This window comes from Siniperca chuatsi, linkage group LG19 (assembly GCF_020085105.1).
Source record: "Siniperca chuatsi isolate FFG_IHB_CAS linkage group LG19, ASM2008510v1, whole genome shotgun sequence".
NCBI classification, from domain to species: Eukaryota; Metazoa; Chordata; class Actinopteri; order Centrarchiformes; family Sinipercidae; genus Siniperca; species Siniperca chuatsi.
Window position 1 is genome coordinate 20,535,978 of NC_058060.1, and position 15,544 is coordinate 20,551,521.

The 15,544-nt window shown below is 38.1% G+C and overlaps 1 protein-coding gene across 5 annotated transcripts in view; it reads right to left on the minus strand.

Annotated features, from left to right (window-relative positions):
* The window catches only part of myo3a (myosin IIIA), a 67,050-nt gene extending 52,721 nt beyond the window's left edge, over positions 1-14,329 (minus strand). For 2 of the 5 annotated variants that reach the window (XM_044176850.1, XM_044176848.1), the window contains exons 1-3: positions 14,286-14,328; positions 5,418-5,601; positions 1,477-1,611 (exon numbers count right to left, since the gene is read on the minus strand). In XM_044176850.1, coding sequence (XP_044032785.1) covers positions 1,477-1,611; positions 5,418-5,601; positions 14,286-14,314 — 348 coding nt within the window. In that variant the 5' untranslated portion in view covers positions 14,315-14,328. Of the gene's footprint in view, positions 1-1,476; positions 1,612-5,417; positions 5,602-7,370; positions 7,491-9,381; positions 10,224-14,285 lie in introns of those variants that run through there. The other 3 variants (XM_044176845.1, XM_044176847.1, XM_044176846.1) reach the window with 3 other exon arrangements.
* Between the last annotated feature and the right edge of the window lie 1,215 nt (positions 14,330-15,544).

Genomic DNA, 15,544 nt, shown 5'->3' on the forward strand with positions numbered 1-15,544 from the left:
CAAATCAGAAAAGTTCTCAATGTATCCTGTGTGAAAAGTGAATTTCTGTACCAAATGTTATAGCAATCCATCCAACAAATGTCAAGACATTTTCCTTTGAACCAACAATAACAACCTGCTGGCGATGCTAGATGAAAAGTGAGGGGATCACCAAAGTCTGTAGGATTCATCCTCTGGTCACCATGGACACAGTATCTGTACCAAATTCCATGGCAATAGTTGTTGAGACATTTTACTCAAAACTGAAAATACCAACCTCAGTGTGTGGACCAACTGACCGACCAACATTGTCATCCCTAGAGCCACGATGATAGCGTGACTAAAAATGATACATTACATTCTTCAAAAACACTACTTCAAAGACCTTTAGAACCATTAACTGTGACACTTTGCTAGCATTCTTTCTTATCAACCCTCCTCAAGTTTGCTGACCATGTTTATCAGACGTCTCCAGGTTTTTACTGCACTTTATCAAAGCAGGAACACAAATTACACAGTCAGAAAGTCAAAAGGGCAAAGAAAACCCACATCTGCCACCGTGTTGGACCCCACAAACACTTTTCCTCCTCTGAGGTTGACCTCCATTACATGTTTGTCTAGAGCTTGACATTTGAAAAAGGCTACAGCAGGCAATGAAATATGAAAGACACAGAACTAAGGAGCTGGAGGCAAGGCTTTTTTAGATGTACAGAAAGCAGCTGCAGCAGCAAGGTCCCCTTGAAGTTTCGCATAAAATATCACAAATTCATACCTGCATCTAGCCATTCCTGTGCGTCAGCAGGTGCAAGAAAGCCGTCTCAAAGTCAAATGCAATGATGTTTTTGTTCAAAATCAGGCCATTTTAAATTCAGTCGCCAATTTAATCACCAATTTAATTATTAGTCGCCTAATAACTTGCTAAAACAGTTTACATATAAAAATCTAAGTGCACCAACAACATCAAAAAATATTCTATCTTTTCCACCATTTTCAGAATTTTAATCAGCTTTAGTGGACAAGTGTGTGTATACATACAACCAAACCCAAAATCCAAACAACAAGAGACATTTTGGCCTGTGCTCCAACCTGATAGGTGTATAAACTAATACACCGAGACAGCCCCTGTAAACCGAAATCCCTGCTCTGCTGATCTCAGCAGGGTGCCCACGACACACGAGCTAACCTCAACCCATAACATATCCATGTTGATCTGAGACCAAATCCCCCAGGTGGCCTATAAGTAAACTCCAGGACTGGCCGTGGTGGCTTAAACTGTTGCATAATCCCTGGCCAGATCTGGTCACCGCTACATATACCTGGCGAGACATGCTGTGTGAAGTACAATCAGACCTTTAATCTGCACCTATACGCTCGTTGTCTGCACGGTACAGCCACAGTATACTGTAAAGGCGAATGCTATTTAAGGTCTCAGTAAAATATATGGGTTGTTGCAAACACATAGTGGCTTTTCTATTCAAATATAATACGTTTTCCTACCTCCAGTACTAGCCACAACTGATCTCCACATTTCGCATCCTTCTTGTAGTACATCCCGTAGAATTTGACAACATTGGTGTGGTCAGAAAGAGCTTTGAGGATGTTGTACTCTGCTTCGATCTCCTCATCAATATCCTGAAAAACAAGGACAAAGATCAGTTGAAATTACAAGAAAGACACATTTGTCACCTACAAAGTCATGTTTTTTCTCATGTTTCCATTTTGTGATGCTTTATGCCTAAAGATATCAAAAGAACGAGAGAAGCAAAAGTTTTAATGGTGGTGATAACAGTTTTCTAGATTAAAGAAATAGTTCTAGTTTAGTTCTTGGTGAGAGTTCGATGAGAATGATGATACCACTCTCATGCTTGTACTGTAAATACTCTAAATATGAAGCTGGAGACAGAAGACGGTTAGAATAGCATAGCATAAAGACTGAAAACAGGAGGAAACAGCCATCTTGGCTCTGTCCAAAGGTTAAAAAATATGCCTACCAGCACCTCACTACAAGCTCACTAATTAACATGTTATATTTTGTTTTTAAATGTGTAAAAATATCAAGATTTTGTTACCTTTGACAGAGCCAGGCTATCTGTTTTGCCCTGGTTACAATCATAATGCTAAGCTAACCGTCCCCTGGATCCAGCTTCATATTGAACAGACCAGTTACCAGTTATAATAGAGGTATCGATCTTCTTATCGAACTCTAGCCAAGTAAACGAATAAGCACTTAAAGGGACAGTTCGTCCCAAAATCAAAAATACATATTTTTCCTCTTACCTCTTAGTGCTATTTATCCATCTAGATTATTTTGGTGTGAGTTTCTGAGTTTTGGAGATATCTGCCTTTCTTGAATATAATGGAACTACATGGCACTCGGCACTCAAAGCGCCAAAAAAATAAAAATAAAAATTTGAAAAACTCAACAGCAATGTCTCTTTCCAGAAATCATGACCCAGTTACTCAAGATAATCCACAGACATTGTTGTGAGCAGTTTCACGTTGGAACTACTTTATTTCTACTGAACTACACCCGCCAACTGTATCACTAAGCTGATTGCCATATAGTTATATTAAGAGAAGGCAGACATCTCTACGGCGATATCTCCAAAACTTGGCAACTCACACCAAAACATTCTAGATGGATAAATAGCACTACAGGTAATAGGGAAAATATGCATTTTCATGCATTGATTTTGGGGTGAACTGTCCCTTTAAGCACTCTGTTTGCTGCTCTATAGGATCATTTATAAAGTCTTCATCACTGACTTTGGAATTTAATGTAGGTGAAAAGGGCAAATCCAGGACATCTTAATTATAGCAATTATTGGATACACTTTTATTGTATGTTGCAGCCCTACTGTGATCAAGGCTTACAAGACAAGGATATTTTACATAAAAATCTGCTGGTGCATATTTAATGTTAAAGACATACAAAACTATGTGTTTTATGTCTGTACAGTTGTATCACATCCTGCAATGATGCTAGTTCTTTAGACTCTAGGTACTGTTCTCATTACAAGATGCAAATGTACCATGTTAAAACAAAAATGTATTATACAGCATGTTGAGATATCCAGAAGTCAACTTAGTCATTCTTATTGGGTTTATTTATAAGGATCAAGTAAAAATAACATAACACAATAGCCACATCTGCAGTGGCAGTATGTACGATACTGCAGTGATTCCCAACCTTTTTTGCCTTGTGTCCCCTTAAAACGAAGCAATGTCTACATGTGACCCCTTGTCACAGGTTTTATGTCGGAGTCATACAGTAAACAGTTCAAACAAAGTGATTTCCCCTTCTCAAATTGTTTTGTTGGAATACCTTTTAGACACCAGAAAGGCTAAAACTATACATTAGTCCAATTGTGCTAAAGAAATGTTGTTTTGATTCTCTCTCAGATTTGTCTTGGTTAGAACACCAAGTTGGAAACCACTGCTCTACTGTATATACAGAACCTGAAGCAAAATACTTGGCAGTGCTTTTACAACTCTGTGCTTTACATCAAAAATAGCAATGTCATAATAAAAAAAATCACAAGCATTCTCCTGAAATGCTTCATAAATGTCAACCTAAAACCAAGCATACTGTAGCATATGAGGGGACTTTTCAATATAGTTGTACCATATGTAATAGGTCTATACATGAAATAATCAACCAAGTGATTAAAATGATGGTAATGATGGTCCTCACAGACTAGTGGTCTGTAGATAATCATTTCTCAATAATGAGAAACAATAACAAATTCACATAAGACTAATGAGACTTTTATTAGCAAGGCTGGATTTAATAGATGAAAATGGCTGCTCATTAGAGCTGATAAATAAGCCATACAGTTCACTGTACCTTCAAAATAGACAACAGAGGTATTATCAGTCTATGCAGGACACAATGACGCCATAACATAAGATCAATGATGATCAACTGATTTTAGATTAAATTTAAGATGACAACAATAAATCACATACTACTCAAAAATGTAATACCTCCAGTAATGTTGTGTAATTGGTAATTCTTGACACTGTAGAAAAACAATCTCTGCTTTATAGGATGGATCAGTCCCACGCATGGGCGTAGGCTTGCATATGGACGGTAGGGATAGGCCTGTCACTATAACTACTTTTGTTGGACGACATATTATTATATATATTGTCACAGCAATAATTGTCCTGTCCAGAAATACAATCATGTATCTCTGCTCTGTGTCAAAATGTTCTTGGTTTAGGCCAAATTTGCTTCACACACTTCTGCATAGGTGCCAAATGTATTTTGGCTCAATGCTAAAACCCTGCACAAGCAAAGGAGCCCAAAATTATCAGAGTACTGCCATGATACAGCCCACTGATGATGAACAATTCATCAGAAGCAATTTGCTGAAATAATTTGCTGATGGTTGTAGATGGAAGAAAATTCAGAGAATAAAGCAAAGCAGGATGATGTATATCTTGCTAACGGCTGAGCTAATGAGTCAGTCACTGTGCTGATGGTGTATCAGATCTACCTGAAATCTGTTAACATACTTTCCAGAACTTTTTTACACTTATTCCACCTATTAAATTCCTCAATGTAAAAGGGTTGTATCCTTTATGGAAGGTCTTTCTAATGTAAGGTTGTAGGAAGCTGGGTGTTATAGGTCTGGTCATTTCGTTGTTTACTACTAGGTATGTTTCTCAGGTCATTTGATACTCATAGGGGAAAACCTGGGCTAAGGGTATGCTATAAAAGCCTAAAATGTAAGGTAACATAAACTCTTCTCAGTCAGCATATATTATCGTCATGTGTTGTTGTGGGGGTTGTGGACTGTAGCCAAAGTAATGAAAACTAAAAAGTATACAGCTCCCAAACGCTAGTGTAAACCTAAGAACACATAAATCTGGAAATGCCAGATCCACATCACTAAAATACGTGCTGATAGTAAGTTATAGAGTTTTGTATCACTGATTATTACAAAAAGCCTAGTGTTTAATTGAAAAATGCATGAAAATAAAATGAAAATTGGTAGAAATATACTAATAATAGATAACTGTAAAGTTAACAAATAGCAAGATAGATGCAAAGAGAAAATATGGTTGGCCAGATGTAATCTGTGTTAGTGTCTAAAGCTCTAAAATACAGCTGCTATAAATGCAACAGATTTAGGGCCACACAACAGTAACTTGTCTCCCCTGTGCCTCCACCAAAGGCGTAAACACACCACAAGCTTATAGCTGCTTTAACAAGCACTGACTACAACACGTGCATGGCAGGAGAGAGGAGATTATCCAAAACGGTACAGAAACGTGAACTTTAGACTATGCTAATATAAGTAGTATAATGTAATATTTGGTCCCAAGGTAAATGAGCAGTATGCCACCTTCTGCCTGAGTCAACTTTTGTTTCAAGTCCTTTAACTGAAATACATTCATGTTGGACACTCCAGATAAGAAAGTCAACTTACATGGATGGGGTCCAGTATCTTTACGGCTGCTTTACTTCCATCAGTTTTGTTGAGCACCTTGTAGACTTTTCCGTAGGTCCCTTTCCCGATTGTCTCGATGATCTCCCAGGTGTCAGTGGGATCTGGAAAGTTGTCAAAGACAATCGATTTCCCTGATTGTGGAAACATCTTCAGGAGAGATCTCCTATGAAAAGAAAGCACATGGGTCACTGTTAGAAAAGAAGAAGATAGGAGCTGGGAGAGAACAATATAAACTGCATTATGCACAGGCTAATGTGCTTATACTACATATTAGTGAAGAGCTCAGCTGAAGGAGACTTAAAGCCAAGTGTACAAGTACATACAGGAACTTGTCTAGTGTTGAAAGTGCTGTCACGCTGGTTTGTTTGGGAATTAAACTGGAAGCACATCAACTGTTTAACTAGAGGATAATCCAGTGGTAGCTGGATAGCCGGGAGTTAAATTTATTAACACTATAGTAACACTCTTCCATAGAGCTGCATGGTGCTGTAGTGTTGAATAATAATAGTAAATAGCTGTAATTGTCAACAGCTGAAGCTGTAAAACTCTTTTACCTCCATCAAACACATAGAAATACAGGCAGTACATGTAACATGTGTTCTCCTTCCATTACACTTTGCAGTCTTTGCAGATCTCAGCAGAGAAAGACTTTTGAAGTAAATTTCATTGGCTGGTTTTAGCTCAAAGTGTGATAAATTGTGATACAGAGTGTTATGTTGCGCTGTGTTCTTGTGCAACAAAAAAGACAACCAACTCTCAGCTCTGTCTTTATCTGAAAGGACTCATCTGTATCTCAAAAGACTGGGTATGTAGTTATTTCTAGGCCTAATGTTACTTCCTGTCATAACTAGGTGCTGGATGCAGATAAATGATACTTTAGGATTACACTGTTGTAATGCTGGATGACACGTTGGAGCAAGGTTTTATTATAGGGATTTTAGAAGCATAATTAAGAGTGAAGCATATATATTCTTGATGCTTTTTATGTGAAAATGAAAACCATATTATCATCACTATCTCTATCTGCTGTTTACATTCCACCAGACGCAAATTAAAAAAATGCACTATAGAATGATGTCCTGGGTGTAATATGTGTATGTTTGTATATATGTATATAAATAACTGTATATATTGTTTTGTTATATTTATTTTATGTTACCCTATTAATATACTAATATAAATTTAACTCTCTGTTATGTTCTATGTGTGAAGCATGAAGGGATTACAAACTAATTTCATTGTACAACCTTGTGTTGTAAAATGATAAATTACCTTGTACCTTGTGGATATTGATGTAAATGTAGAGCCTTTATGCAGGAGCTGTTAAAATTTTATCTTAATGATCATGGCATTCAGTAATCAGTAGCTTTCTCTAATTTCATAGTTAACAATTTGTCGTATAAACCATGAGTAGTCATTTCCACCAACTTTTAAAACTGTGTTGTGAAAGTGTTCTGCAATATTTTTTCAAAAACAGTAGCCTATCTGACAATAGCAAAATTGAGAATTTTGCAATCCATACACCTCTTGATGTCTGTTATTTGTTTCTTGTCTCTAAACTCTCAAAGAGGTGTGTTTCCTACTTTCAGAGCTAGTCAAACCAGAAACCAGTCTCCCCATGTTGTTTTTCTTTGTGCATTTGGACCATTGCTGTAACATTTATCACACTATGTCCAAAATCACGATGGAATACTGTAAACACAAGGTTATTAAATGCAATAAGAGAAAAAACAGGATTTTATCTTTGCATGGAAATATGTAAAAGAAAGATAGTCAGAGCCAACCAAATTATCATGAAAAGGAAAACACTGTTAAATCCTACACAAACGCTTCTGAGCACACCTTTCATAAACCCTTCAAGACAAGGGTGCACAGTTTTGCATTCAAAACTCCACACAAAACTAAAACCATAAGAAATTGAAACAAACTTACATTGTTCTCTAAATAAAACTTGGAACATTTTTGAAAAATAATTAATCCATTTCTGTGCAAAAGGTTAACATGGAAGCAGTGGCAGGCCAGCCTGGCCTGGCTGAGTGTAAACCACAGAGGAGGAGCTAACGCGAGCTAATCTCACCAGCAATTCCCCTGCTCCAGGGCTGCCATTGGAAACCATCTCTAAGTGGTAGAAGATACGCTGGGATTAGCAGGAATTAGCCACTGCTGCAGTGTGAGCCTTTCCCCATATAGACGCCCATTCACACATATGAAAGCTGGTTAGAGCCCCTAAGCACACCGTGCTGCAGAGGGCCGCTACTCTTTTTGTTATCAGTGGTCACTTTATTTATGTTCAAGGAAGATTGCTTCCAATGGTGCTATTTTAGATTCACTTCCCAGCAGCTATTTTATCTAAACTAGTTATGATCAATATGATGATTTAAATCAGTTTGACTGAGTTACTGTGAATAAATCACTCCAGAGCAAGATAAAACTGGCACATTCTGACATTATGTTGCAGAGATATTATCAGTTATTGCCTATGCAGAGCAATTTGACTCCTATACATTCATTCACATGTAGGTAATTGTACTCGTGTTTACCTAATGTACAGTGCCTAAGTAACCTGCAGACATCTTCAATAATACATCACTGCCTCTATATGTGACAACATGCTGTGACACATGAGACAGGAGAGCGAAACCGAAGGACTCACACTGGACACCTCCAACAGGAGCACAGGCTACAAGGAAATAACCCCTTAGAGGAGACAGTGTGTGTGTGTTTGTGTATGTGTCTGTTTGCATGGGGTTATCTAACATTGTGTGCCCTGCAGCACTAGCTAGCTGTCACTTTTCGTTAGTTGTTTAGGGCTGTGGCATTAACTACAGTCTGTGTACAAGTGCACAAATAATGAACTGCACATGTATAAATGAGCATGTATTTACTGTGTGAACAGATGCACTACTGCGGTTTTGAAAGAAAGAATACAGTTTTTATAAATGTCATTGTTGTGACATTGTTTGTATTGGAAACCAAAGATTAATTACAGTAACAGAAAAGTGGAAATGTACTCTTTGATGTGAGTGATGTCTAAGCAGAGGTTTGGTCACTTGAAGCTCATGGAGGAAACAGAAGATCCATTTGGCAAAAGGGGACACCAGCCTGGACTAATCTGTGACGCTGATGAGTGGGTTAAAGGTTCGGCTTAAGCTTGGCACAAGAAGACTGCTGGTCTACAAGCCAAGATAATCTGGCTCACTTGACACATCAAAGTCAAAACCACAATACTTTCACTTAGAGTGCATGAGTTTTGTAAAAGAATACTGAGATGCAAATGGTTGTGAATGGAAGGGTACAGTCCATTGGCGATTGTTTGTATTTTGTTGTTTGCCAACATAAAAACAGTAATAAATGTATTGCTAAAGCATTTTTAGTAACATCATAAGAGGACAATCTGTTCAGGATTCAGGACTAGGAAAAGTAAAAACACAATGGCATGTTTCAGATAAAAAATCTTAAAAGACAACAACAAATCTTACCGGACAAATCTTGTCAATTTACTACTACAGCTCAGCAACTAATAGTAATATAACCTCAACACACACTGAACATAAGCCATGCCGCTCTCCACAGATTTAAATTTTGGCAAATCATAGTAATGATCAATATCATATTTACTGACCTTTGATGGCTGATGGTGAGAGGAAACAAAGTGAACAGAGACACATGGATGGTAAGGGTAAAGCATAGATTTAGACACAAACATGCATAGACACAGACACATACTGTATGCACACGTAAACACACACACACACACACACACACACACACAGCTGCAATGTGCTGAGCCACTCCCAAAGTTTGCAAATAAGAAATCCAAATGAAGCAGCCATGCTTACATTCTGTTAACTAAAGGAAGTAAAGGATGCAAATATTTGTAGGCCAGCCACGCAAATAGTTTTTAGCATTAGTAGCATAAGAATCCAAAATTCATCATACTTACTCTTTTTTAAGTGCATTTACATGCTTGAGTATCAGTTGTGGACGATAGCATTAGCAAGCAAGGTGTAGTTCCTGTGTGCCCCAACCTCCTCTGCTATGTTTTATACATCAACAACAAGGAATACAATATTCCAAAGCATACCAAAGTTATTAGGCTCAAGTAGTTTAAGTAATTAGTTTTAGCATGAGGGCATCCAGTGACCAGCAGCTGATGAGTCTGATAGTGTCATAAATTAGCCTGGAGAAGACAAGCTAACAACAGACGAGTGCGTGGACAGCAGCAAGAAGCGAGTCAGGTGTAACAGGCCATGACTGCACTGGAGCGCTCTCAGCATCGTTTAGCAGTGTCCCATTACAAAAGGCACTGCTGGGGGAAAGAGCCGCTGTGGGGCTGAGCCAGAGCTGGACTGAGCCAGAGCTGGACTGAGAGTTCAGTTCAGAGGCTGATGATATCTACAGCTGGGTTCAAATGAATTATGTTTGCTAGATGTAGCATTTTTACATCAATAAATCATTACCACTCATTCTGAGATACAACAAATACAAACAAACAGGGCAATCGCTGTAAAGATCAATGATATCTGATGAATAGATCAAATTTCCTTCACTAGGGCCAAAAAAGACCCAGCACAGTCTCTTCTCTTGCAGGACCCTAACAAGATACTTGTTTAGACTCCATAACAAAACCACAACCTGTTAAGCTTGCTAACACGCAAGCTGTTAGCAAGGTAAACCGCTGTATCCACACCTGTTTAGCTACACGCGACCTGTTAGCAAGCTAGCATTATTTCCACACCTGTTTAGCTTGCTAAGCTGTTAGCAAACTAAACCACCATTTCCACACGTTCAGCTACACAAGAGCTGTTAGCAGGCTAAATGATCGCTAAACCATTAGCATTATTTCCGCACCTGTTTAGCATGAAACTAGCCGCATTTCCCTTAGCTGTTTAGCCTAGCTAACAGATATAACCTGTTTAGACTCCTTAACAAAACCACAATTTCCACACCTGATTATCTTGCTAAACTGTTAGCAAGCTAAACCACTATTTAGACAACTGTCTAGCTTGCTAAAAGCTTGTGTGTTTAACTTATTAGAAGTGATGGAGTGCTGTTGTGATAATATTTATTTATTAATTAATAAATGTGTAATACAACATATTATTATAAAATGTATATTTGGAAATAACATACTAACTCCTGCTGATGGCTTAGACAGGGAGAAACACAAGTTTAGTGAAAATTTTAATTACAGAACTGATTTTCTTCCTAGAAAGTTAGGTCCATTATCCTAATGAGCTACTAACAAGTAAAGCTGCAGAATTGATGGCTTATTAAATCAGAATCCCTTGACCCTTTATTAAAAACATAAAATCATAAAGGCCAATTGGGGATCCAGTGAAAGGTTAATGAAAAAAATCTTTGACAACATGGTTGTCCTCTTCTGTTAGTCACATTTAGAGGAAATGTGATCTTAATTTTGAGAAACTCTGCTACTAGCAATGCTAATGATGTGTGAAGGTTATTATTTGTCTTGCAACCATTTCGTGTGTTTACATTAATAATACCTTTAATATGACAATGCAAATAAAACTTTAAACCTTTGCCAAATTACATCCTTTAACAACCTCTTCATGTAGTGGAAAAGTCAGATTTCATGCAGCTATGACTGTCTGCAAATTATTGATTCTGCTCAAACTGTCAGAAACTAATTGCTCAACCAGTGAAGCTGTTAATTTAGACTAACAGATGGCACAGTGATTGTTTTCCCTTAAACACTCAGAGGCAAGTATCCATCACAGAGCGAACAACTCTCACTGAACGATCTCTTGTTATTTAACAAAACAGTAAAAACTGTTAGATTCACCTAATTTTTGTTGCCCCAACACAGTCAACGTTTTTTAATTCAACATTTAGTCATCTAAAGCGACTTAATAATAACAAGCTTAAGGTAACTTGATGTTGTCCTTTAGAACAGTAAATTAACAGGGACATTTTGTCATATGCTATTATTTTGTCATTAACTACAATAAAGGTCCAGAGTTGCCTCTGTTTAACATCATTAATGCTCAGTATTTATGATCAGGTATGCTTGGATTCTCCCATACGTTGAACTGAATAAGATTTTATGTGTGATTCAAGAGAAGCAAGAAACTCCAGTCCCTTCTACTGAAAGCCAGGCCTGTCGCTAGAAAGTCCACTCCAGTCCAGTTGGGCAATCTATTGAAGTTTCAGGTCTATGTCGTTTCTGTTCAGTACAGTGGAACATGACCCCAATTTGCAAGAAAACATGTAACAGCAGGTTGAACTCATATGGAGGCCTAACACAGCTGGAATATTGATGGCAGCTGCTCAAATATCAGCTCAGAATAACAAATGTATGGCTGCTCCTGCTCCTTACTGCTGTGCTTTTTGGCTTTTACCTCCGGACTGTGCATTACTGGAGGGCTATTTTAATGTATTTGTTTATTTATTTAATCTTTTTTTAAGAGTGAGCTTTGATCTTGCCAACTACAGACAATGGCTCAAAAAATGGCTCAGATTTATGAACATAAGAAGGTGGGTATTGACATATGACAGTTATGCTTGGGGCAATCTGCTATCTCAACTAATGCTCATACTGTAATGAGCTGTTTCTGATTTCTTAACAAGACTGTAAAAGATCAATTATGGCAAAGACTGCAAGAAAAGTCAACTTTCACTTTCTTTCACTGCAAAGAAGAAGAAAGCGGAAATTTAGAAGAAGACACCTTATAAAACTCTACATCCAATGGCTGAGGAGAGTAATTTTTCATTTTTAAAAGAGGAACTACAATAGATCCAGTGCTTTAACCGTGCCATAAAACCTCATCAATCAGTCGGCTTTGGGGCCCCTGGTTTTTTGCCAATAATAAATCTGGGGGGCCTGTGATGTCTTTGTCCATTACAAACGCAGTCCAAATCTCCGCTCTGTCTTCACCTCCGCCTCCTACTGATGACCCCCTCGCTTTCCATCTGGGAGGGACCCTGCATGATCAACGTGCCAACTTATGTGTGGTTCCCTCAAACACATCCTCCAGGCTTGCACGACTGCAGCAAACCAACCTCATTTCCTGCTCTGCTGCTTCACAAATGGCTCCTGGAAGCTGAACCAAGAAGGCCCTAATAGCCATATGATTAGAGTGGGCAAAGGTCCAGCTCGCTGTGCAGACTGGACACACCTCCTCACCATTTAACCACTCTGAGAACAGAAAAATACAAATGATGGAACAAGTCTGTAAAACTAAATGATCATTTTCAAAATGATATTGCTTTTGGTCCTTTTTGTGACATCTTTCATGGTAAGCATAAATTGGTGTGATGTTTCTACACTTTCCAAAGATCGCATGTCAATTAAATGATGTGTCCAGTATTGTGATTTTATTTTCCTCTGATTTTGGATTTCCTAATAAAAATAATTTGGAGGGAGGGGGGGCTTTTGTCTCTTTATTTGATAGGAACACCTGAAGAGAGATGTGTGGATGGCTTGCCGTGAAATTTGGTACATAAATATTCCTGGTGCCCAACAAAGTTTTGTACAGACATTCATGGTTCCCAGACGATCTATTCTAATGATCTGCTGACTTTTCCGCTAGCGTTAGCAAGAAGTTGACATTTGTGGTTTTGAGTAAGATGTCTTGACAACTATTGGATGGATTGGCTCAAAATTTGGTTCTGAAATTCATATCAGCCCCAGGTTGAATTGTTATCACCTGACTATGATACCTTAACTTTTGAAGCGCCCGAATCAGCTCAAAATTCACTGCTAACCATTTGTATGTTACATTGTGAGCATACTGATGGCAGCATTTAGCTCAAAGCATCACCCCTAGCATAGCTGTAGATTCTTAGTCTTGTTTACAAATTACTCATGCTACTGAGAGAAACAAAATGAACTGCTTCCATCATATATTTCAGAAAAGACTTAGACAGTTTGGTTAGAAAAAGCAAAATAAAGCTTTCATGAAGTGAAAGTATAGATTTAATCACCACTGAGTTATACTGGAGTGGAAAATGTATATTTATTAGAATGAAAATGTCTTCCAACATGGAGACAGTAACAAGTGCACAAAACTAATACAAGTTTAATATCAGGGTTGTGCAAGAACTTCCTAACGCAACAACACCATGTTTATAAAAGTCTGCCTGTCTGTGCCTAAAGCCACATATGAAATATTGGATGAGAACTCACGTGCGACACACAGCCAAATGTGTGGTGTGTTACATAAACAGTTAATAGGCTTAATTTCCTGACAGGTAACCTACATACTGCTCCGCTGCACTCCGAGCTTCTCACCCACTGATCAGCCACTAGTCTCAACGCTGTGAAGAATCATCCTCTCTGACTGACTCTGTACAGATGAGATATCTCATCTTATGAAACACATAAGATGGCTGCATGATCAAATAATCATTCTCACATACTGTACAGAACTGTATGTCCTTTTCCTTTGATTTGGCTCACATGCTTACTTCAGTCTTCTCCATTCATGCATGTTTTGACAGTGTCAGAACAAGGCATAAAAATTAATAGAATTTTAATAAAATTAAGAGTATCCACTGGCTTTGTGGCTAGAACATTTTGCATACAGCAGAAAAATAAGTTTAGCCATTCAGTGATAATTATGATATAAGTGTGTTAAACCAAACAAACAAACACATTAATGCAATCTGACAGCACATAAACTAATATCCATTGATTTTTGCAACAGCTCTATCGGAGCTACATGGTCGGAGCTACATCTACACTTTTGTATTTCTTTATGCATTAGCGAATCATCCAAATAATTGCTCAGATGCACATCCAAAGCTACTTGAAGACACAAAACACAATAAGCCGGATACTTAAATATATAATTAGCATTAGAAGGATTTAATGAAGTGTCTTACCTGAAATTAAAGTAGCTGTTTGCAGACATGTTTTCAGAGCTACTCTGCTGACAGATCATTTGTGAAATGTGTTAGGATTCAGAACAGTGTTAGGGGTTGAGAACAATTATGTTGTTGAAAACTAAGTGGCACTGGAATGACAAGCAAGTCACTCAGCTTTGTCTCTTCTAGCCCACTCACTGAACTCTGACTGCACTGTTATTATGAATATCTCTGTATTGTGTCATAAACTAAGTGATTTTTGCTGGCTTTTATTGACAGAAATAATCAACATTCTATTTGAAAGAATAACTAAACTTGGGTTACTGTATATAATTGTGTTACACAGTGCCACATTTTCTTAGTGAAAATTACTTTGACTTCACATTCACACTGCACAAAAAAGAAAGCTAAATGTTCTTGAAATAATAACTTATTCTGATTATTCTGCAGCCCTCCAGGCCAAAGCGCGTCGCTTCCACAAACAGCAGTTTTGCTGCAGTGGTGACACACTGGTTTCAAGGACATGCAGCAGTTCATGAAGGTTGATTGATTGATTGATTGATTGATTGATTGATTGATTGATTGATTGATAAGGGTATTGACTAACATAGTCACTCCCTCTTTGTCTGTGTGCACATGTGAGAATCAATATCAGCCTTGAATCACTTCTGACATCATCAACGCCCCCAACAAAAGGATCCTGCACTGCCCTGCACCGCCATTACAAGGTTGATTCTAGCCTGAATTACTTCACTAAGGTTGAATTTTTGTTTTATTTTCCTTATCATGTCTTCAAATTTGAGGTCACAGAAGGCAAACACGCATGTAAATGCTGTATCATGTATTTCTCATGTGTTCAGACTGACCTACATAGGCTGAACGTTGTAACTCAAAACCCTTGACTCAAACGCATTTCCTTGTCCGCCTATTTTGTACACTGCTGCTGAAACAATTCATACAAACAGTATAACAGTATACCATTGTGCCTTTCTCCCCTGTACTAATCACATGATCATACTTGAAAGCGCAGAGTGGAATAATGGCACAATGTCGGACACAATCAGGCGAAATCAGAGATCACTTCAAGGAGATTTAAGGAGGGACGCTCTGATTGTTGATTCCTCTGTGATGCAGATCCGTGGACGGCTGGCTGGGACTGCAGCACCCGAGTCGACTCCGTCTGCGAAGACTGATTAAATAAGGCTACTGATGAAGCTATTGTGGCCGTATGTACGTGGTGTGAATGCCTGACAGGCCCGTGGCTGCCATCAATGACT